This window comes from Chiloscyllium plagiosum, unplaced genomic scaffold (genome assembly GCF_037043375.1).
Source record: "Chiloscyllium plagiosum isolate Xiang-an unplaced genomic scaffold, Cpla_swu_hap1 HiC_scaffold_36, whole genome shotgun sequence".
In the NCBI taxonomy this organism is placed as follows: Eukaryota; Metazoa; Chordata; class Chondrichthyes; order Orectolobiformes; family Hemiscylliidae; genus Chiloscyllium; species Chiloscyllium plagiosum.
The window spans coordinates 506,320-531,910 of NW_028270174.1; the positions used below are offsets into that span (position 1 = coordinate 506,320).

Genomic DNA, 25,591 nt, shown 5'->3' on the forward strand with positions numbered 1-25,591 from the left:
AAATACATCCAGGGAAGTTATTTGGGTTGAACTGAGAAATAAGAAAGGGATGATCACCTTATTGGGATTGTATTATAGATCCCCTAATATTCAGAAGGCAATTGAGAAACAAATTTGGAAGGAGATCTCGGGTATCAGTAAGAATAATAGGGTGGTTATGGTAGGGAATTTTAACTTTCCAAACATAGACTGAGACTGCCATAATGTTAAGGGTTTAGTTGGAGAGAAATTTAAGTGTGTACAAGAAAATATTCTGATTCAATATGTAGATGTACCTGCCAGAGAAGGTGCAAAACTTGACCTACTCTTAGGAAATAAGGCAGGGCAGGTGACTGAGATGTCAGTGGGGGAAAACTTTGGGGCCAGCAACCATAATTCTATTAGTTTTAAAATAGTGATGGAAAAGGATAGACCAGACCTAAGAGTTGAAGTTCTAAATTGGAGAAAGGCCAATTTGACAGTATGAGGCAAGAACTTTAAAAAGCTGATTGGGCGCAGATGTTCGCAGGTAAAGGGGCGGCTGGAAAATGGGAAGCCTTCAGAAATGAGATAATGTGAGTCCAGAGAAAGTATATTCCTGTTAGGGTGAAAGGAAAGGCTGGTATGAAAAGAATGCTGGATGACGAAAGAAATTGAGGGTTTGGTTAAGAAAAAGAAGGAAGCATATATCAGGTGCAGACAAGATAGATTGAGTGAATCCTTAGAAGACTATAAAGGCAGTAGGAGTATACTTAAGAGGGAAATCAGGAGGGCAAAAAGGGGACATGAGATAGCTTTGGCAAATACAGTTAAGGAGAATCCAAAGGGTTTTTACAAATACATTAAGGACAAAAGGATAACTGGAAGAGAATAGGGCCCCTCAGAGATCAGCAAGGTGGCCTTTGTGTGGAGCCACAGGAAATGGGGAGATATTAACCGAGTATTTTGCATCAGTATTCACTATGGAAAAGGACATGGAAGATATAGAATGTAGGGAAATAGATAGTTTCACCTTGAGAAATCTCCATAATACAGAGGAGGAATTGCTGGATGTCTTGAAATGCATAAAACAGGATAAATCCCCAGGACCTGATCAGCTGTACCCTAAAACTCTGCGGGAAGTGATTGCTGGGCCTCTTACTGAAACATTTGTAGCATCGATAGTCACAGGTGAGGTGCCGGAAGACTGGAGGTTGGCTAACGTGGTGCCACTGTTTAAGAAGGGTGGTAAGGACAAGCCAAGGAACTATAGACCAGTGAGCCTGACGTCTGTGGTAGACAAGTTGTTGGAGGGAATCCTGAGGGACACGATGTACATGTATTTGGAAAGGCAAGGATTGATTAGGGATAGTCAACATGGCTTTGTGTGTGGGCAATCATGTCTCGCAAACTTGATTGAGTTTTTTGAAGAAGTGCCAAAGAGGATTGATGAGGGCAGAGCGGTAAATGTGATCTATATGGACTTCACTAAGGCGTTCGACAAGGTTCCTCATGGGAGACTGATTAGCAAGGTTAGATCTCATGGAATACAGGGAGAACTAACCATTTGGATACTGAACTGGCTCAAAGGTAGAAGACAAAGGGTGGTGGTGAAGGGTTGTTTTTCAGACTGGAGGCCTGTGACCAGTGTAGTGCCACAAGGATCAGTTCTGGGTCCTCTAATTTTTTGTCATTTACATAAATGATTTGGATGTGAGCATAAGAGGTACAGTTAGTAAGTTTGCAGATGACACCAAAATTGAAGGTGTAGTGGACAGCGAAGAGGGTTGACTCAGATTCCAACAGGATCTTGACCAGATGGGCCAATGGGCTGAGAAGTGGCAGATGGAGTATATTTTAGATCAATGCGAGGTGTTGCATTTTGGGAAAGCAAATCTTAGCAGGACTTATCCACTTAATGGTAAGGTCCTAGGGAGTGTTGCTGAACAAAGAGACCTTGGAGTGCAGGTTCATAGCTCCTTGAAAGTGGAATCGCAGGTAGATAGGATAGTGAAGAAGGCTTTTGGTATGCTTTCCTTTGTTGGTCAGAGTATTGAGTACAGGAGTTGGGAGGTCATGTTGCGGCTGTACAGGACATTGGTTAGGCCACTGTTGGAATATTGCATGCAATTCTGGTCTCCTTCCTATTGGAAGGATGTTGTGAAACTTGAAAGGGTTCAGAAAAGATTTACAAGGATGTTGCCAGGGTTGGAGGATCTGAGCTATAGGGAGAGGTTGAACAGGCTGGGGCTGTTTTCCCTGGAGCTTCGGAGGCTGAGGGGTGACCTTATAGAGGTTTACAAAATCATGAAGGGCATGGATAGGATAAATAGACAAAGTCTCTTTCCTGGGCTGGGGGAGTCTAGAACTAGAGGGCATAGGTTTAGGGTGAGAGGGGAAAGATATAAAAGAGACCTAAGGGGCAACATTTTCATGCAGAGGGTGGTACTTGTCTGGGATGAGTTGCCAGAGGAAGTGGTGGGGGCTGGTACAATTGCAACATTTAAAAGGCATCTTGATGTCTTTTAAATGAATAGGAAGGGTTTTAGAGGGATATGAGCCAAGTGCTGACAAGTGGGCCTAGATTAGGTTGGGATAGTTGGTCGGCATGGATGAGTTGGAATGAAGGTTCTGTTTCCGTGCTGTACATCTCTATGACTCTACCCTCCGCCTTCTATGGGCAAACCAATTCTGAATTCACACAACCAAGTCACCATGGATCACATGCATCTTATTTTTCTGCTGAGCCTGCCAAGAAAAACCTTGTTGAGAGCCTTACTAAAATCGATATAATCGATATAATCAATATTATGATCAATGAACCTTACCTGCCAGCATCAGCTGCACTGGACACTGGCCTGCAGTCTCACAAACAGTCTTCAGCCACCACCCTCTGTCTCTTACCTGTAAGCCTATTTTGGATCCATCTTGTGTTGCTGGAAAAGTGCAGCAGGTCAGGCAACATCCAAGGAGCAGGAGAATCGACGTTTCGGGCATGAGCCCTTCTTCAGGAGGCAGTCGGTTCCGTCGGCAGGTGCTGAGGAAGGAGATGTGGCTGTGGTAGCAAGTCTGTTTGAGAACTTGGCTGAAGAGCTTCTGGGCGGAGGAGATGACCTGGGGTGTGCAGTGAGAGAGGGACTCACTGAAATCCTTGTAGAGGGAGGAAGAGAGCTTCTTCAAGGAAGGCATCCTTGCAAGAGGATTCGCAGTAGGTTCCTGTGTGCTTTTACCTTTTTTACCATTCTCCCATGAGGGAACTTGTGAACTACTTTGCTGAACTCGACACAAACTACATCAATGCACTATCCTCCTCTACATCAAATGCACTACCCTCCTCTACATCTGATCACCTCCACAAATTTAATCAAACTTGTTAGGCATGATCTCTCTTTGACAAAGCAAAGATGACTATCTCTGATCAAATCTTGCTTCTCCAAGTGGTGGTTAATTCTCTCCTTTATAATTTTCGCCACTGATTTGAGACTCACTGGTCTTTAGTTCTCTTGGCTATCTCTACTGCCTTTCTTCTAAAGTGTAACCACATTTGCTAATTCCAGTCTTCTGGCACCTCCCACAGTGACCAGAGATGAAATTAAAAAATTGGGTCAGTGCCCCTGTATGATTCTTTCTCAGAAACCTGGGGATGCAGCTCATCCATACATGAAAATTGGTCCAATTTTAAGCCTGCCAACGTCTTCAATATCTCTTCACTCTGTGTCAAACTGCTCAATAACCTCAGTCCGTCTTGCCCAATTCTGTATCTGCACACCCCCTTCTGAATGAAGACAGAAATGACGGATTCTTTTAACATCCTACCAATGTCCTCTAGCCCCACACACAGTTTACCTCCTTAGTCCCTAATGAGCTCTTCTCTTTTCCTGGATATTCTTTCCTTGAAAATGCTTATATAATATCTTGGGATTATTCCAAATTTTATCTGCCAGTACTTTTTCATGCCCACTCTTTGTCTCCTAATTGCTGCTTAAGTTCTCCCTCCACTTTCTGATTAATGTATTGGCAGATTAACTGTGTGTAGGAACCTAACAGAATATAATGTGGGAAAATGCAAGGTTGTGTATTTTGCAGGAAGAGTAGAGGAGCTGAATATTATTTAAATATTTAAATAGAAAGCTGCAACTCAGGCTCTTGCTGAGAAAATCACCAAAATTAGATGAGTTTTAGTTTTAGTGTGATTAGACCACACCTGGCATATTGAACACTTTTGGACCCCTTATCTGAAGAAAGATACACTAACATTGGTGGCAGTTCAGAGAAGGTTCACTCTGTTGATTTTTGGGCATTGGCCTGTACTCAGTGAATTTAGGAAAATAGAACATAGAACAGTACAGCACAGAACAGGCCCTTCAGCCCACGATGTTGTGCCGACCACTGATCCTCATGTATGCACCCTCAAATTTCTGTGACCATATGCATGTCCAGGAGTCTCTTAAATGTCCCCAATGACCCTACCTCCACAACTGCTGCTGGCAACGCATTCCATGCTCTCACAACTCTGTGTAAAGAACCTGCCTCTGACATCCCCTCTATACTTTCCTCCAACCAGCTTAAAACTATGACCCCTCGTGTTAGTCATTTCTGCCCTGGGAAATAGTCTCTGGCTATCGACTCTCTCTATGCCTCTCATTATCTTGTATACCTCAATTCGGTCTCCTCTCCTCCTCCTGTTCTCCAATGAAAAAAGTCCGAGCTCAGTCAACCTCTCCTCATAAGATAAGCCCTCCATTCCAGGCAGCATCCTGGTAAACCACCTCTGAACCCTCTCCAAAGCATCTACATCTTTCTTATAATAGGGCGACCAGAACTGGACGCAGTATTCCAAGTGCGGTCTAACCAAAGTTTTATAGAGCTGCAACAAGATCTCACGACTCTTAAACTCAATCCCCCTGTTAATGAAAGCCAAAACACCATATGCTTTCTTAACAACCCTGTCCACTTGGGTGGCCATTTTAAGGGATCTATGTACCTGTACCCCAAGATCCCTCTGTTCCTCCACACTGCCAAGAATCCTATCCTTAATCCTGTACTCGGCTTTCAAATTCGACCTTCCAAAATGCATCACCTCGCATTTATCCAGGTTGAACTCCATCTGCCACCTCTCAGCCCATCTCTGCATCCTGTCAATGTCCCGCTGCAGCCTACAACAGCCCTCTTTACTGTCAACGACACCTCCAACCTTTGTGTCATCTGCAAACTTGCTGACCCATCCTTCAATCCCCTCATCCAAGTTATTAATAAAAATTACAAACAATAGAGGCCCAAGGACAGAGCCCTGTGGAACACCACTCACCACAGACTTCCAGGCAGAATATTTTCCTTCTACTACCACTCGCTGTCTTCTGTTGGCCAGCCAATTCTGTATCCAGACAGCTATGTTCCCCTGAATCCCATTCCTCCTGACCTTCTGAATGAGCCTACCATGGGGAACCTTATCAAATGCCTTGCTGAAGTCCATATACACCACATCCACAGCTCGACCCTCATCAACATTTCTAGTCACATCCTCAAAGAACTCAATAAGGTTTTGAGGCATGACCTGCCCCTCACAAAGCGGTGTTGACTGCATTTAATCAAGCCATGCTCTTCCAGATGGTCATAAATCCTATCCCTCAGAATCCTTTCTAACACCTTGCAGACGGTAGACGTGAGACTTACTGGTCTGTAATTGCCGGGGATTTCCCTATTTCCTTTCTTGACGAGAGGAATTACAGGTACGACTCCAGTGGAGAGCGAGGATGAAAAGATCTTCGCAAGTGGCGAAGCAATTGCATTTCTCGTTTCCCAAAGCAGCCGAGGACAAACCTGGTCCGGGCCTGGCGTCTTGTCAATCTTAATGTTTGACAAAATTTTCAGCACATCAGCTTCCCCTATCTCTATCCATTTCAGCATGCACACCTGCTCTTCAAAGGTTTCATTCACTACAAAGTTTGTTTCTTTCGTAAAGACAGAAGCAAAAAACTCATTTAGGGCTTCCCCTACCTCCTCAGACTCCATACACAAATCCCCTATGCTCTCCCTGATTGGCCCTACTATTTCTTTGACCATTCTCTTATTCCTCACATAAATGTAAAATGCGTTTGTGTTTCTCCCGAATCCGTTCTGCCAAGCCTTTCTCATGCCCCCTCCTGGCTCTCCTCAGACCATTTTTGAGTTCCTTCCTCGCCTGCCTGTAATCCTGTAGAGCTGAGCTTGACCCTAGCTTCCTCCACTTATGTAAGGTACCTTTTTCCTTTTGACAAGAAGCTCCACTGCTCTCGTCATCCAAGGTTCCTTTATCTTACCACTTCTTGCCTGTCTCAGAGGGACATATTTATTCATCACTTGCAACAACTGTTCCTTAAACAGTCTCCACATGTCTATAGTGCCTTCATCATAGAACAGTTGCTCCCAATCCATGCTTCCTAACTCATGTCTAATCGCATCATAGTTTCCTCTTTCCCAATTAAATATCCTCCCATTTTGCCTAATCCTCTCCTTCTCCATAGCTATGTAGAATGTGAGGCAGTTGTGGTCACTATCACCAAAATGCTCTCCCACCACAAGATCTGCTACCTGTCCCGGCTCGTTTCTGAGCACTAAGTCTAGAATGGCCTCTCCCCTCGTAATCTTTTTAAAACAAATAAAATTCTTAGGGGGGTTGTCAAGATAGATATGGAAAGGTTGTTTTCCCTTGGGAGTGCCCAGAATCAGAGGCATAATCTCAGAGTAAGGGCCACCCATTTACTATAGAGATGAGGATGTTTTTCTGAGAGTAGTGAATGTAGAATTCTTGACTGCAGAGGGCCGTTGAGGCTGAGTTGTTTTGTTTATTTAAGGCTGAGATAGGCAGATTTTAAATCAGGAATGGAATCATATTTTAAGGAAAAAAGTGGGGAAGTGGAGTTGAATGACAGAGGGGCTGAATGGCCTACGTCTGCTCTGATTCCAGGCATATCTGTCGGTAGTATTCTGTGGAGGCTGGCTGCCACCTCCTGGCTCAGCCCTGGAGCATTTTGTCTTTGCATCGGGTGATGTGGGAATTTTGACTATAGAGTGTATCATATCCAGTCCTTTCCTCACCACAAAATTGGCACATATGCATTTCCCAGCCAGAAGTACTGGTTTGAGAGTCTTCTCCAGTGTTGTTTGGGAAAATATCTTTGTTGAGACCCCTGTAACAAGTCAACTCAGTATCACCGGCACCCAGTCAGTTACCCTCAATATTACACTGGTGGGGTATCTCGGAATAAAAAGGTCCTTGAACTTGGCATCAATCTTGACTGGCAGTGTGTGCCCAAGGAGGGAACGGGACATTTTGGTGGCATTGCCACTTTCATTAGAAAGCATGGCAACGTTAACTGATCAGACTAACATAGGAAGTTTAGGAATTAGTGCTTTGTACTGGAGGAGACAGAAGGCCTTTGACAGGTGCTGCATGGGACGCTTTTAGATAAGAGCTCATGGTGTTAGGGGCAAGGTACTGGCATAGATAGAGGATTGGCAGACTAGCAGAAGGCAAAGACTTGGGGTAAATGGGTATTTTTCAAGATGGCAATTGGTGACGAGCGGAGTTTCATAAGGATCAATGTTGGGACCATGAGTATTCACTTTATACACTGATGATTTTGACAAAGGAACTGAGGGCATTGTTGCAAAGTTTGCAGATGACACAAAGACAAGTGGAAGAACATGTGGTGAAACGGTTAAAAATTATGTCCCAATACATGTGTGAATCTAACCGGAATGGAGGTGTTGCTTAGTCCCGTGTGAATCTTATTACACACCTCCCCGTGTGAATCTTCTTATCTGTATGTAACCAGAATGGAATGTGTTTTTTAGCCTTGCTCTGCTGTTCACATGAATGTTTATATCTGGAAAAGAGTATATCAGCTGGAAAAGTCTCCAGTTCGGTGAGTCTGCTCCGGGGTTACGTTTAACCGCCGAGCGTGGGTTGTTGGCAACCGCTCTACGAGAACTGACGGCTCCCAGTTCCGGTAACATGTAGAGTGAGTATAAGCCAGACCCGGGAGTCTGCTCCGGGGTTACGTTTAACCGCCGAGCGTGGGTTGTTGGCAACCGCTCTACGAGAACTGACGGCTCCCAGTTCCGGTAACATGTAGAGTGAGTATAAGCCAGACCCGTTGTAAGTATGAGACCTGGTTGTGGCGACGCTGCGGGGAATAAAACGCTCATATTCTAGCAGACTCGCCTCTTGGTCGTTTGTTCTGTGTCAGACTACTCTCCTACGAACCTGACCTTGAGAATTTTTTAAAACAGAACAGAGTGTTGAGGAATCAGAGAGGCTGCAGAAGGACTTGGACAGGCTTGGACAGTGGGCCGAGAAGTGGCAGTTGGAATACAATGTGGGAAAATGTGAGGTTATGCACTTTGGCGAGAAGAATAAAGGCTTAGATTCTTTTCTGAATGGGGAAAAACCGCAGAAACCTGAAGCACATAGGGACTTGGGAGTCCTAGTTCAGCGTTCTCTTAAGGTTAACATGCAGGTTCAGTTGGGAGTTAGGAAGGCAGATGCAATGTTGGCATTCATTTCAAGAGGACAAGAATACAAGAGTATGGATATACTGTTGACACTGGACTGGCTTCAGTCAGACCATATCGGAATATTGTGAGCAGTTTGGGCCCCGTATCTAAGGAAGGAAGGGGTCCAGAAGAGGTTTACAAAAATGATCCCCGAGGAAGAAGAGTTTGTCATATGAGCAGTTGAGGACTTTGGGTCTGTACTTGTTGGCAAATTAGAAGGATGAGGGGGGTATTTGATTAAAACTTAGAGAATACTGGGAGGTCTGGATAGAGTGGACATGGAGGAGATGTTTCTGTTAGCAGGAGACACTAGGATCTGAAGGTACAGTCTCAGAGTGAAGGGATGACCCTTTGGAACTGAGAAGAGGAGGAATTTCTTCAGCCAGAGGGTGGCGAACCTGTGGAATTCATTGCTACAGTGGGCTGTGGAGACCAAGTCATTGAGTGTATTTAAAACAAATAGATAAGTTCTTGATTAGTAAGAGCATCAAGGGATCAGGGAGAAGACAGGATAATAGGATTGAGAAACAAATCAGCCTTGATCGAATGGTCGAGCTGACTCGATAGACTGAAAGGCCTAATTCTGATCGTGTATGTTATGGTCTTATGGAACTGAATTCAAGCAGGACAGTTTGTTATGAAGAGAAATTGAACAAAATGGGGCTTTTTTCCTGAGAGCAAAGTAGACTGAGAGGAGACATGATTGAGATGTATAAAATTGTGAGGGACATTCGACAGAGTTGACAGGAAGAAATGACTATGGACATAGATTTAAGGTAAGGGGTAGAAGATTTAGGGTAGATGTGAGGACATTTCTTTTTCACCCAGAGGATAGTGAGAATCTGGAACTTACTGCCTATAAGGGTGGTACGGTTACGTTGACAAAGTATTTAGATGTGCACTTGCAATGCCAAGGCAAATGAGGCTATGGACCAAGTGCTGGAAAATGGCATTAGAATAGTTAGGTGGTTGTTTATGACCAGTGCAGACTCGATGGGCCAAAGGATCTTTTTCTGTGCTGTAGACCTCTGACTTTAAAACTAAAATGGCATCTTTCATGCAAAACATCTGATAGTTTTTAACTAAGATGGTTCATTTAATTAAATGATTGCTAAATTAAAAAAATGACAGTTATATTGTAATGAAATGCTGCTGTCTGCAGCTGCTGAAAGATACATAATAGGGATGCAGTGTATTATTCTCTTTCTGTGTACCCCTGGGAGATTCACTTCACACTTTCTGTAAACTGGAAGGTCATCCATTGTAGAGCATCTGTTATTACAGCAGAAAATCCTGGAACAAAACTTTGCATTCCATCTGTGTGAAGAGTTGACAGTTCTATTGTCAGAGTTCAGAAAGGTTGGAGGTGTAGTTTTTGGTCACTTGCTTTCATTACACAGACCTTTGAGTATAGGAGTTGGGACAATCTGTTGAGATTGTACAGGACATCAGTGAGGCCTCTTCTGGAGTACCGTGTCCAGTTCTGGCCTCCCTGTCATTGGAATTATATTATTAATCTCGAGGGTTCAGAAACTATTTACCAGGCTGTTGCTGGGAATGGAGAATTTGACTTATGGGGAATCAGGCTGGGACTTTTTTCACTGGAGCATCAGAGGTTGAGGGGTGATTTTGAGATTTTTAAAATCATGAGTATAGATGAGGTGAATGGCAAGTGTCTTTTCCCTAGTGTGGAGATTTCAAGACGAGCAGGCATATTTTTAAGGTGAGAGGAGGAAGATTTAAAAAAAAAAGATATGAGGGCCAATTTCTTTTTACGTAGAGAGCAGTTCAAGCGTGGAATGAACTTCCAGAGGAAGTGTTGGATGCGGGTCCAGTTACATCATTTAAAAGTCATTTAGATAAGAAATGTTTGGAGGGATAAGCGCCAAGCACGGGCAGATGGGACCAGTTTAGTTTGGGTTATGGTTGGCATTGACAAAGGGTCTGTTTCCATGCTTAATGACTCTATGGCTGTTGGGGATGTGGTGAGGTTGAGGTTTGTTGAATGGAGAGGGTATTGTGGTAAATATTTGATATTTTGCCCATTTTAGATTTCTTCAATGTTAAAATATTGGTTTAATAGGTTTAAAATATGCAAGAAAATTATTTCTTGAATCTTTTGGTAAATGTTCCATTTAATGACGGTTGAACGAGTTTACAATCGGTAACTTTTGTTGCTCTGCGTTTTTTCTTTACTTCCATATAATTTGCTTGTTGTTACTTCAGAACTTTGGGATACTTTACTGTTACTTGTTTTGGATCTTGTAATTTGATGCAACGAGTGAAAATGTTGAGAAAATCAAGGCAGTTTGCAATCCTCTGAGCACGAGATCAAATCAAAGCCTCTTTTAATAACTTATTTTTCAATGTCAAAATATGAAATGAAAATTAAAATACCTTCTGATTTGCAACATTTTCTTTGTGCTGCAATTTTCTATTGATATAGTACTTCTCCATGCTACAGTGTTGTGTTAATTAAGCATGATTGCGAATGCTCCTCCGTTCTATTAATTAATTATTCCATGGCAGTGTGAATGGTGCTTGCTATCATTTCAGTGCAATGAACAGTGCTACTTCATGGACGAGTACCATGTTAATGATACTTGCTAGTACTCCAGTTAGATGTGGCTGATGCTTGCTCAATCTCCAGTGCAATATGGCTGATTCTCCAGTACGGTGGTGTGGCCGATTTTTGCCTGTGCTCCAAACCCGTGTGGCATGCTTGCCAGTTCTCTAGTACAAAATGGCGAGTGCTTCTGAACATTCCAGTGCTGTTGGCTAATATTCCAGAGCTGCATTGATGCTGCTTGTGATGCTTTAGGCCTTCACTGACACTGCTTACTATTTTCTGAGAGTCTCTGTCTTTCTTAGCTTGTTCATTTTGACACTTGACCTTTTGGATTTGTAGTCACAGTCATATGTATTAGAACTTGGTAGCCAACTCCTATCCTCTGCTGTTAAACCAGTAATTTTCCTTGACTAGGCAATGCTTTTCTGCAATTGAGAGTGTGGTGCTGGAAAAGCAGAGCATGTCAGGCAGCATTCAATGAACAGGAGAATTGACGTTTCGGGCAAAACCCCTTCATCAGGAAGGGTTTTTCTGCATTTAATTTGATTCAAAACTTTCCCATAATCATGTGGTATACCTTTGACACACTGACCAGCAGTTGCCAATGAAGGCAGTGAAGGATTGTTGCAAAATGAGAGAATTCTGTATTCTTGGTTCCTGGTTTGTGTCAGTCTCTCCATAGGAATTCTGGGGCTGTTGTGCAGATAATGAGGTAGTACAGGAGCTAGTGACGTTAATAGTTGTTTTTTTGCAATGAACGGGGGGTGTTCATGGCAAGGCCATAATTTGCTGATCACCCTTAATTGCTCTTTAAAAATTGGCAGAGTGCTTTCTGCTTGAAACAGTTCTTCAGGTGTATGTGTGCCAAAGTGCTGTTAGGATGGGAGTTCCAGAATTCTACCCAGCTACAGTGATGGAATGATGTGCTTTCAAGTCAGGGTGATGTATGACTCAGAGCTTTCAGGTGATGTCGTTCCCATGGACTTAGTACTCTTATCATTCTGGGTGGGAGAGGTCATGGGTTTGTACCATTGAAAGAGGCTTGCTCGGTTTCTGCTGGACCTTGTTTGTGGTGGACACTGCTGCTTTTCTGTGCTATTAGCGGAAGGAGTAAATGTTTACGTTGGTCATGGGTTCCTGATTAAGTAAGATACTTTGACCTGGATGATGTTGAGCTTCTTGAAAGTTGTTGGAGTTGTTCTCAACCAGGCATGTAGAGAATATTCTATTACATTCCTGATTTGTGCTTTGTTGATGGTGGACATGCTTTGGGAAATTAAAAGTTTGACACTGTGAAGACTTTCCTCCAAGGATGCGTACTGAATTGGCCGAGTTGTTGGTCCTTGCAATAGGAAAGTTGTCCACATCATTCAGTTGTTTCTGTGTAGCCTGGACATCTTGGTTCTTAAATGAGCAAGTGTTCCACATGTTAGTTTTGCTTGGATATGGAATTCCGCCCAGAATCATTTGAAGAGAGCAGAATTCATGATAGCTTTAATTTATTCTTTCATGGAAACGGGCATCATTGGCAAGGTCAGTGTTTGTTGCCCATTCCTAATTGGCCTTGATCAGAGTGGCTTGCCCAGCTATTTCAGAAGGCAGGTTAAGAGTCACATGTGGATCAGCCCAGGAAAGGACAGCAGATTTCTCTCCCTAAATGACAGTAGTGAACCAGATGTGGTTTTTACGACAGTCAGTAGTGATTTTGTGGTTACTATTACGGAGCTTAGCTTTCAATTCAAGATGGCTTAAACATGAGCTCTGCCAGCTGATGTGGTGGGATTTGAATCCATCTCCCCAGAGCATCAAACTGAGCCCATGGTTTGCTAGACCAGTGAGAATGGCACTATGTCATATCCATAATTTGAGGAAATTGTATCAACCTTTTGAAAATCAAACATTTCAAAAGTCTGGGGGAAAGGACACTGACTTTGTAAATTGTGAAGAAGTAGAAGCAGAAAGGGGCCTGCCAGGTCCCACTGAGCCTGCTCCACCAAATAATATTACAGACTGACCATTGCAAATGTGATTGTGACTTTACTTTCCTGTGTAAGTCCCATCACTCTTGATTTTCTGGTAGAGATGAATACATTCACTAATTCCCTAATTCTAAATTCCTCTACAAGGGAAACATCTTTGAAACACCTACCCTGCCAAGCTTCAATGAAAAGCACAAGGCATTTGTAAAATCGAGGTGTCAACCTGGTGAAGCTACAACACTGGACCACTTGAATGGCAAACAGCAGAAGCTGCAAGCAATAGACAAAGCTAAACAATCCCACAGCCAATGGATCAGATCTAGGTTCTGCAGTCCTGCCACATCCAGTCGTGAATGACAGTGGATAATTCATCAACTAACTCGAGGAGGAGGAAGCTGCACAAATATCTTTGTCCTCCATGATGGAGGAGCCCAGTACGTTCGTGCAAAAGAAAAGGCTGAGTCTTGAGGCTCTCCCTCTATGGTGTTCACATGCTCTGTTCACCTATCTTGGATCCAGTCAGAGGCTTTTTCTTGCTGGTGACTCTTGGCATCCAAAATGAACTTGACTGCAAAAAGCAATGAGTAGTCTGTCTGTGGGTGAAGCTTGCTTGGCACATGTTCACAGTGCTGCAGTATCTTAGAACTTCCCCGACTGCTTGAACAAAGCAATACTGTAAACGCAATGAGTTTGAATGACTTGTTTTTAATAGTGCAGCAACTTATTACGCAGTCCTTGGTTTCAAGCAGTCCTTTTCTCATTTTGATCTATAACCAAAACAAAGGAAAATAAAAGTGGTCTTTACCACCCTTCCTATTCATGTACCCATCCAAATGCCTCTTAAATGTTGCAATTGTACCAGCCTCCACCACTTCCTCTGGCAGCTCATTCCATACACGTACCACCCTCTGTGTGAAAAAGTTGCCCCTTAGGTCTCTTTTTCCCCTCTCACCCTAAACCTATGCCCACTAGTTCTAGACTCCCTGACCCCAGGGAAAAGAGTTGGTCTATTTACCCTATCTGTGCCCCTCATAATTTTGTAAACCTCTATAAGGTCACCCCTCAGCCTCCAGGGAAAACAGCCCCAGCCTGTTCAGCCTCTCCCTATAGCTGAAATCCTCCAGCCCTGGTAACATCCTTGTAAATCTTTTCTGAACCCTTTCAAGTTTCACAATATCTTTCCGATAGGAAGGAGACCAGAATTGCACGCAATATTCCAAAAGTGGCCTAACCAATGTCCTGTACAGCCGCCACATGATATCCCAACTCCTGTACTCAATACTCTGACCAATAAAGGAAAGCATACCAAACGCCGCCTTCACTATCCTATCTATCTGCGACTCCACTTTCGAGGAGCAATGAACCTGCACTCCAAGGTCTCTTTGTTCAGCAACACTGCCTAAGACCTTACCATTAAGTGTATCTGTCCTGCTAAGATTTGCTTTCCCAAAATGCAACACTTCGCATTTATCTGAATTAAACTCCATCTGCCACTTCTCAGCCCATTGGCCCATCTGGTCAAGATCCTGTTGGAATCTGAGTCAACCCTCTTCGCTGTCCACTACACCTTCAATTTTGGTGTCATCGGCAAACTTACTAACTGTACCTCTTATGCTCGCATCCAAATCATTTATGTAAATGACAAAAATTAGAGGACCCAGCACCGATCTTTGTGGCACTCCACTGGTCACAGGCCTCCAGTCTGAAAGACAACCCTTCACCACCACCCTTTGTCTTCTACCTTTGAGACAGTTCTGTATCCAAATGGCTAGTTCTCCCTGTATTCTGTGAGATCTAACCTTATTAACCAGTCTCCCGTGGGGAACCTTGTCGAACGCCTTAGTGAAGTCCATATAGATCACATTTACCGCTCTGCCCTCATCAATCCTCTTCGTTACTTCTTCAAAAAACTCAATCAAGTTTGTGAGACATGATTTCCCACACACAAAGCCATGTTGACAATCCCTAATCAGTCCTTGCCTTTCCAAATACATGTACATCCTGTCCCTCAGGATTCCCTCCAACAACTTGCCCACCACCGACGTCAGGTTCACTGGTCTATAGTTCCCTGGCTTGTCCTTACCACCCTTCTTAAACAGTGGCACCACGTTAGCCAACCTCCAGTCTTCCGGCACCTCACCTGTGACTATCAATGATACAAATATCTCCGCAAGTAGCCCATCAATCACTGCTCTAGCTTCCCACAGAGTTCTAGGGTACACCTGATCAGGTCCTGGGGATTTATCCACCATTATGCGTTTCCAGACATCCAGCACTTGCTCCTCTGTAATTTGTACATTTTGCAAGATGTCACCATCTATTTCCCTACAGTCTATATCTTACATTTCCTTTTCCACAGTAAATACTGATGCAAAATACTCGTTTAGTATCTCCCCAATTTTCTGCAACTTGCTGATCTATGAGGGGCCCTGTTTTCTCCCTAGTTACCATTTTGTCCTTAACATATTTGTAAAAACCCTTTGGATTCTCCTTAATTCTATTTGCCAAAGCTATTTCATGTCCCCTTTTTGCCCTCCTGATTTCCCTCTTAAGTATACTCCTACTGCCTTTATACTCTTCACTCTATCTATCCTGTCTACCTTACATATGCTTCCTTCTTTATTGTCACTGGATTTATAATCCAGAGACCAAATTAATGATCTGATGGCAGATGGTGAAATTTGAATTTGAATGTTTGGAATTACAGTCTACTGATTACCATGAAACCATTGGCAATTATCATAAAACTCCGTCTGGATCACTAATAATAAAAAAAATCTGCAGTCCTTAGCTGCTTGGTCCACATGATTCCAGATCTATTGCAATATGATTGATTTTAACTGTCCTCTGAAATGACCTAGCAAATATTAAACTGCAAAAATGTCTCAAGAATTAAACTGGATGGACCACCGAGCACCAGAAAAAGGTTGACTTTGCAAATTCCACCTCCATGATTCCTTCCATTAACTGCAATTATCTCCAATGTTGGAACAGTTCATGTCTGTGACACCTTCAGCCCTTTCCTCATCAATCAACTTTGTTATTTCCTCAAAGAATTCAATTTAGTTGGTAAGACATGATCTTCCCTGCACAAAACCATGTTGCCTATCACTAAAAAAAAATTTTCTTCCAAATGGAAATTGATCCAATCCCTCAGTATCTTCTCATGCAGCTTCCCTACCACTGTTGTCAGGCTCACCTGTCTGTAATTACCTGGATTATCTCTGCTGCCCTTCTTAAACAAGGGGATAACATTAGCAATTCTCCAGTCCTCTTGGACCTCACCCATCTTCAAAGATGCTGCAAAGATATCTGTTAAGACTGCAGCTATTTTTTCTCTCGCTTCTCTCAGTAACCTGGGATAGATCCCATCCGGACCTGGGGACTTGTCCACCTTAATGCCTTTTAGATTACCCAACACTTCCTCCCTTCTTATGCCGACTTGACCGAGAGCAATTAAACATCTGTCAGGTCCCCCTCCTCGGTAAAGATGATCAGATGATTAGATAGGGTGGATAGTGAGAGCATTTTTCCTCGGATGGGGATGGCTGACACGAGGGGGCATATCTTTAAATTGAAGAGTGATAGATATTGGACAAATGTCAAAGGTAGGTTCTTTACTCAAAGTAGTAAGGGCATGGAATGCCCTGCCTGCAACAGTTGTGGACTCGGCAACTTTAAAGGCATTTAAATGGTCGTTGGATAGGCATATGGATCAGAATGGAATAGTATAGGTTAGATGGGCTTCAGATTGGTTTCACAGGTCAGCATAACATCGAGGGCCAAAGAGCCTGTACTGCCCAGCAATGTTCTATGTTTTATGAAAATCTTTGCCAAGTACTCATTGAGAATCTCATCCATTTTCTCTGACTGCACGCATAACTTCCTTTGTCCTTGAGTGGGCCAACCCTTTCTCTCGTTACCTTCTTGCTCCTTATATACAAATAAAAGGCTTTGGGATTTTCCTTCACCCTTTTTGCTAAAGTTGTCTCATGACCCCTTTTAGCCCTGTCAATTCCTTCTTTCAGGTTGGTCCTACTTTCCCAATATTCTTCCAAAGGTTCGCCTGTTTTCAGTCACCTCGACCTTCAGAATGCTTCCTAATTCCTGTTAGGTAGTCTCTCAATTTCACCTGTCATTCATGTTTCCTTATTTTTCCATTTCTATCCCTCATTTTCACAGGGACATTCTATCCAGCATTCTAAACAACTTCTCTTTAAAAGCCTCCCACATATCAAATGTTGATTTACCTTGAAACAGCTACTCCCAATCGACACTCCCCAGCTCCTGCCGAATTTTGGTATAGTTGGCCTTCCCCCAATTTTGCACTCTTCCTTTAGGACCATTCTCATCTTTGTCCATGAATATTCTAAAACTTAAGGAATTGTGATCACTATTCCCAAAGTAATTCCCCAACACCAGGTTCAGTTTGGCCCCTTCCCGAGTTGGATTATTTACATACTGCTCTATGAAACCCTCCTGCAACAAACCCCAACAAGCAGACAAAACACGTCTAGAAACCCTAGCCACTCTCCCCTATATCCAAGACATGTTGGAAATAACTGCCAGACTACTCAGACCTCTTGGCATCATGGTAGCCCACAAACCCACGAACACACTAAAACAGCAGCTAATGAACTTGGAAGACGCTATGACAGACAAGAAGCAAAACTAATGTAATTTACAAAATACCTTGCAAGACTGTAACAAACACTACATTGGACAAACAGGTAGAAAACTAGCCACCAGGATACATTAACGTCAACTAGCCACAAAATGACATGACCCACTCTCTCTAGTGTCCTTACATACAGAAGAGGAAGGACACCACTTCGACTGGGACAACACATCCATCTTAGGACAAGCCAAACAGAGACACGCATGAGAAGTCTTCGAAGCATAGCATCCCAACCGAAACTCTTATCAACAAACACATGACTTGGATGCCATTAACTACCCTCGAAGAAAAAGAACAGGAAATGACATCACCAACCTAAGGAAACCTAAACACACAAATAGAAAGCGGGCCATACCACCAGTGCTTCGTCTGGAGGCTCACTGATAATGTTACCTAGTATGGTGATGAAATGTTTGAAAACGAACCTTCCAGCTCGGCGAGCAAACCTATATTTAGTCCAACTATAATATTAAATAATCGATAAATGAAAAGAAAACTTTACTAATCACATTACTTAGCAGCACGCGATAAAAAAGAAAAACCTCACCATGTCAACATGCCACAGAATCTTTTTTTTTCTCATCAGAGGAGGGCAGGTGGGAAACTCAGGTTTAGTCACGCCCAAATATATCAGTTCACTCATCTTCTCAGAGCGCAATTTGACTGCTCCCACTCAGCTTTGCTGCCGAAATGAAGGCCCAGGGGTAAGTATTTATAGCCTTTACTCACCTTCCCAGAGTACAATTTGACCACTCTCAGCTGTGTTGCTGAAAAAAAACCTCACCTCCAGAGGTTTCCAGTATCTCAAATACCAGTCTTCACCCAATTTAATTCAATCTCCAAACAGTTGGAGTGCTGGATGTTGCAAAAGTGTTAGGAACTAACACAATCCAGCTGTAGTTCTGCAGATGTGTTCTCCAGATCTTGCCACACCCCTACCAAGCAGTTTGAGTATAGCTACAATTGTTAGGTAAATACTGTGCAAACATTTTAGAACAAACCCAAATTGGCCAATTGCCACCCCATCGGTCTACTCTTGTTCATCAGTGAAATAGTGGAGCGGGTTGTTGATGGGGCCATTGAAGTGGTGTGTCTAAAGATATAACCTGCTTCTTGACCCTCAGTTTGGGTCCTGCAGGGAAAACTTGGCTCCTGACCTTATCATAGCCGTAATCCAAATATTATCAAAAGAGGTGGACTCCACACCTGAGGTGAGAGTGCTGTACTTGACGTGAAAACTGCATTGCCAGATAATAGTGTCAAAAAGCCATATCAAAATTGGAGTCAATGGAAATCCGATGCTTAGCTCGTATATACCTGAGCTAAGGAGAAGCGTCTTCACCCAGAAAGTGGTGAGCCTATGGAAAGTGCTCTGCTACAGAAAGTAATTGAGGCCAAAACATAAAATGTTTTCAAGAAAGAGAGACATTTCTTGGGGCAATGGGGATCAAAAGGTTTAGGGAGAAAGTGGGAACAGTGTTCTGAGTTGGATGATGAACCATGATGATACTGATTGGCAGAGCAGACTCAGTGGACCAAATTGACTACTACTCTTTTCTGTGATTCTGTTTATCAAAAAAGAAGATGGTTATGATTGAAGGTTAGTCATCTCAGCACCAGGAGATCTCTGTAGGAGATTCTTTCAGTTATGTTCCATCTTCAGCTGCTTCATCAATGACCCTCCCTTCATCATAAGATCAGAATTGGGGATGTTTGTTGATGATAGTGAAGCAGTCCAAGTCTTTATGTAACAAGAATTGACAACATTCAAGTTTGGGCTGATAAGTGACAATGACATTTGCATCTCACAGTTGCCAGGCAGTGACCAACAGTGAGAGGACCTAACTATCGGCCATTAAAAATCAATGGCATTACTGTCCCTGAATTCCCATTATTAACATTCTGAGGGGTGCCACTGACTAGACTTTCTTGGAAGACCATTTAAGTACTGTGTGAAACAAGACACATGGGAGCAGAACCACCTGTAAGTTCTTCTCCAAGTGCATGCCACACTGACTGGACTATATCAGAAACCTTGGAACTCGGTCCATAAAGCACGGTGTGTCCCCATGCTCCTTTCGCTTCCTCTATTTTAAGGCAGCAGCCCTATCATGACCATCACCGCATCCAGGGGAAATAAAATTAGGAAATAAATGCTGCCAGAGTTAACAATACCTGTGTCCCATGAATAAATTTTTAAAAGGCCAGGCCTAAGGCTAAGGATTCTACTGCAAGTAACTTCCCTCCTGACTCCCCAAAGCCTATCCATGATCGACAAGACACAAATGTCTTAATCGGAGTACACCCCACTTGCCTGAATTACTGCAGCTCCAACAGCATTCAGGAGCCTTGACACCATCCAGGATAAAACATAATGTTTGGTAAGTAACTGATCTACCACCTTCACCATTGACTGCCTTCATGACTGATGCACAGTGACAGTAGTGTCTACCATTCAAAAATCAGGCTCCTTTGAAAATACCTTCTAAACCTGCAACTTCTATAATCTGGAAGGATACTGGTAGCAGATGCATGGGAATACCACAATCAACAAATTTTCTGTGGTTCACACACCATCCCAACTTGCAAGTATAGTTTTTTTTTTCTTGGAGGGGTTGTATTCCACTGGCAGTGTCTCTACCTTTGGGCCAGGTTCCAAGTCTCACCACTTCCAAGGTATGTATATCCATTCCTTCACTGTCACTGGGCCATATTAACTTTTATGGTTAACCATGCACAAATGTTGCATGACTCTGAGAAAATTAACACGCGTCAAAATAAATTCGCTTTTCATTACAGTACTAGACAGAGTACTAGACTCTGTTTTTCAATCAAGTGCATCATAAATGTTCTAATTTTCTTCCTGCTTCCTGCATCTGTTATCTAGACTTTTAAGAAATGCAGTAATTTTAAGATGGGAAATGCTACAATATACACAGAAATATTTTAAAAAGTGAAATCAATAGTTCATGAGAATTTGGACTATGAAGCTCTGATGGTCAGTAGAAGCTTGTATCTGGGATTGGTCTAAAACCAGAACACCTGGATTTATTTGGTAACAATCTAAAATAGCTTAAGAAACTTCACGGAAGCTGTATAAATCAAAATTTGACACTGATCTATGTAAGGAGAAAGTGAGGACTGCAGATGCTGGAGCTCAGAGTCAAGAGTTCATTTTATTCCTGATGAAGGGCTTTTGCCCGAAATGTCGATTTCGCTGCTTGTTGGACTGCTGTGCTCTTCCAGCACCACTGGTCCAGAAGCAAAATAAAGGACTTATGTCCGAAACATAGATTCTCCTGCTCCTCGGATGCTGCCTAACCTGCTGTGCTTTTCCAGCAGTAGCAGTCGACACTGATCCATGTAAGGCAGTTAATCAAAGATGGAGGTTATAAACAGGATTATAAAGTAAGAGACGAAGGCAGAGAGGTCATGGGGGGAATCTAGCACATTGGGCATAGAGGCATAGAAAACAGAAGCAGCTGATTATTCAACTAGATAAGCATAGCAGGTCAGGCAGCTTTGGAGGAGCAGAAAAGTTGATGTTTCGGGTCAGGATGCTTCGCCAGCTCTGACCCGAAACAGCGACTTTCCTGCTCCGCTGATGCTGTCTGACCTCACACCAATTATTTTGACCATATCAAGCATTCTAGAGTTGGATATTGCTGTGTTGCCTGGCTTGGGTGTGACTTTGTCACATCCAACCTAGTGTTTAGGTCAAAGCTGAATAATCTGGCTGAATTTATTGCCCGAAACATTGATTTTCCTGCTCCTTGGATGTTGCCTGACCTGCTGTGCTTTTTGAGCACCACTCTAATCTAGACTCTGATTTCCAGCATCTGCAGTCCTCATTTCTGCCCAGTTGAATTTATTCTTATACATTTTCATAATGATTTTCCACAAATTGGTGATTTTCTTGGCTAATTCAGAAGGCAGTTAAAAGGTAATCACGTTTGTTCGGGTTTGAAATTAGATATTGCCCAGACGTAATGATGGCAATTTTCCTTCTCTTAACCATATTAGTGAGAAATCTAGTCGTTTCACAGTCACTATTATATATTTATTTCAGTAAGGCGCTTGATAAGGTTCCCATGGTAGGCTACTGTACAAAATATGGAGGCATAGGATTGAGGGTAATTTAGCAGTTTGAATCAGAAATTGGCTAGCTGACAGAAGACAAGGTGACGGTTGATGAGAAATAGTCATCCTGGAGTTCGGTTACTAGTGGTGTACTGCAAGGATCTGTTTTGGGGCCACTACTGTTGAGCTGGGTGAGGGTTTAGAAGGATGGGTTAGTAAATTTGCGGATGACACTAAGGTCAATGGAGTTGTAGACAGTCCCGAAGGATGTTGTAGGTTACAGAGGAACACAGAAAAGCTGCAGAGAGGTGGCAAATGGAGTTTAATGTGGAAAAGTGTGAGGTGATTCAATTCGGAAGGAGCAACAGGAATGCAGAGTACTGGGCTACTGGTAAGATTCTTGGTAGTGTAGATGAACCGAGAGATCTCGGTGTCTATGTACATAGATCCCTGAAAGTTGCCACTCAGGTTGATAGGGTTGTTTCGAAGGCATACGGTGTGTTAGCTTTTATTGCTAGAGGGATTGAGTGTCGGCCACACTTGGAGTATTGTGTACAGTTCTGGTCACCACATTATGGGAAGGATGTGGAAGCTTTGGAAAGGGTTCAGACGGGGTTTACTAGGATGTTGCCTGGTATGGAAGGAAGATCCTATGAGGGAAGGCTTAGGGACTTGAGGCTGTTTTTGTCAGATAGAAGAAGGATGAGAGGTGACCTAATTGAAACACATAAGATAATCAGAGGGTTAGATAGAGTGGACATTGAGAGCCTTTTTCCTTGGATGGCGCTGGCTTGCATGAGGGGACATAGGTTTAAATTGAGGGGTGATAGTTATAGTACAGATGTCAGAGGTAGTTTCTTTACTCATAGAGTAGTAGGGGCGTAGAACGCACTGCCTGCAACAGTAGTAGACTCACCAACTTTAAGGTTATTTAAATGGTCATTGGATAGACATACGGACAAGAATGGAATAGTGTAGGATAGATGGGCTTCCGATTGGTTTCACCGGTCAGCGCAAAATCGAGGGCTGAAGAACCTGTACTGAGCTGTAATGTTCTACGTTCTATGGTGTCTTTTTGCTGGATTTGTTTAATTAACAGTATGTAAATTCCCCAGGTGTCAGTTAAACATGTGTCTCTAATTCATTCATCTTGACCTCAATGTTACTGCTGAAAATGTGTTGCTGGAAATGGGCTCATGCCCGGAACGTCGATTCTCCTGCTCCTTGGATGCTGCCTGATCTGCTGCGCTTTTCCAGCAACACATTTTCAGCTCTGATCTCCAGCATCTGCAGTCCTTACTTTCTCCTCAATGTTACTGTTCCAGTAATGCAACCCTCAGAAGTGGCACAGTGTAGTTTAGCACCGATACACAACTGAAGTGGTTGTCACAGCACTGAATGTATGTGAATGCACTGAGAGTTCAACCTTTTATGTTGAGTGGCCAGGAGTGATCTTGTGTTGCACAAAGCGCAGATTCAGTGCATTTCTTGACTGTCTTTGTCATAATCAAGAGTATTCATATTGCGAATTAAACAACTTGAACTGTCTATTTTCCCTCTAGGAAAGCACTTTATTGCTGTTAGATTGCTGTGATTTATTTTCAGTTGAGTCAAAGTTGTTGAATTGTACAGCACAGAATGAGCCATTTAGCCCATCATGCCCTGCTAGTTCCATCAAAGAGCTCTCCAATTAGGCCCATTCCTTCACTTTTTCCCCACAGTCCTGAAAATCTTTCTCTTCAAATATTAATGCAAGTCCTCATTGAAAGTTACTGTTGATACTACTTTTACATAGTACATCACAGAAAAATTACAACAAAAGTACTTCTCATTCTGTCTCCTGTTCTTTGGTCAGTTGCCTTAAATGTGTGCCTGTGGTGACTGATTCTTTTGCTGCTAGGAATAGTTTCATATTTACTCTCTGACTGTTTTCTGATATCAAAAATATCTTTAAAATTTTCTTTCAGCCTCTTCTGCTCTCATAGAACACTTTTGACTTCTGTCCAACTCACCATATAACTGAGGCCTTTAAACTTTAGTGTCCTCCTTATGAATTTCTGAGGCTCCCTTGAAACTCTAAAGTTTAGTGTCTACTTTGGGCCAAAATGCTCAATTTGGGCTTAATTGGTGTGATGAAGCTTTTCCTAGGCCTCTTTGTAAAACCAAGCCTTTTCAACTTGCTGTGTCACAATTTGAGGTTTCTGTCCATATGCACCCTATTGTTTTCTGTTCTTATACTCAATTTAAATTATTTTGATATATTTGCGTTACCTCTCCTCATTCTTCCTATCAAAATACTTCACTTCGTCCTTTACTGCATTAAATTTCATCTGCCCAGTTCATCAGCTTGTCTTTATAGTTGGGCTGGATTACTGTGTGTGTCTGTCCTAAGTGGAAATATAGGGTTATCTCATTGTCTGATGAGGTTCACACCAACAGAATCTCTGCTTGGCATACAGTCTGAGAGTTGTACAGGAAGTGGTCATCTTTCATGAATGCTATCACAGGAGTACAATGATACAAACTAAATGTCTTCTCTAATTTTTCTTCAGGTGCTTCACGCGACTGCTCAAACATTGAGATCTTCACCGGCGTCATCACATGACTACACTGCAGTGCTCCGTGTCAGAGCAACACAGGTACCTTGCTGATCAACAATCATCTTATCTTATCCTCAGTCATTGCAGATTCTGTTTTGAATCAAGTAACTTAATGTGATTAAATGTCACTTGATAACTGTTGCATCTTCTGATTCCCTCCTGTCTCGAAGCTGAGAAAACATGGAAAATGTTAACTGTCCAATTTAACCTGTTGCATGTGGACATTGTGTAGCCTAGATTTACAGTGAAATCTTTGAACCACTCTGTTCTGCAGTCATGCATTCTCCTGGATGAGACAAACACAAGCATGAGCTAATTTAGGGCAGAAGTCGAGTAAGTTCCTCCTTGAACCCAGAGGTAGTTAAGCAAATCTCTAGAGACTGGAGTTGCTCATGCCATACTTCACAGTTAACAATTGTAATAAAAAACTACAGGCTTGAAGCAACACACACTTTATTTTTACATTCTAGATAAAATGCAAACAAAAGTAAGAAGAATTGGAATAACAACTCTATTGAAAAACTTAAAAGAATAATAAGATTATTTAACAACTAAACAGCACCTGTTTCAGTATAGTAACATCCCATAAACGCACCCTTGGCAAAATCAATAAAATAGATTGCCTCACATCCAATTCTAGCAGAAGGAAGAGAACCTTAGCTTTTAACTGTAACAGAGAGGAAAAGCAGTTTCCGCATTCAACTTCAAGACCCAGCTGGGGTCTTGAAACTGGATGTGAAAAGCTAAAACTAAAGTCTGTGGGAGCTTGACTGCACCCATTTAGGCTGCGTCTATTGTTCCAACATTTTAAAAAGGAGAAAGTGAGGTCTGCAGATGCTGGAGATCAGAGATGGAAATGTGTTGCTGGAAAAGCGCAGCAGGTCAGGCAGCATCTTGGGAACAGGAGAATCGACGTTTCGGGCATAAGCCTTCCTGAAGAAGGGCTTATGCCCGAAACATCGATTCTCCTGTTCCCTAGATGCTGCCTGACCTGCTGCGCTTTTCCAGCAACACATTTCCATCTCAACATTTTAAAAAGTAAACCTAAGCCCTCACAAGCTGTTTATGGTTTGAAGCAGACCGCTCCACACCTTTGTCTCAACCTTTCATCATTAAAAAAAGAATGACAAAATAGATCTCTTAAAGCTATGGTATCATCACAATACTTGTAGAATATCTTGGGGCTCTT

The 25,591-nt window shown here is 42.6% G+C and overlaps 1 protein-coding gene across 1 annotated transcript in view; it reads left to right on the forward strand.

Moving 5' to 3' along the window:
* Positions 1-25,591, forward strand: part of pcgf3 (polycomb group ring finger 3) — a 212,001-nt gene that overhangs the window by 25,587 nt on the left and 160,823 nt on the right. The window contains exon 2 of the mRNA XM_043674543.2: positions 24,355-24,441. Coding sequence (XP_043530478.1) covers positions 24,355-24,441 — 87 coding nt within the window. The remainder of the gene's footprint in view (positions 1-24,354; positions 24,442-25,591) is intronic.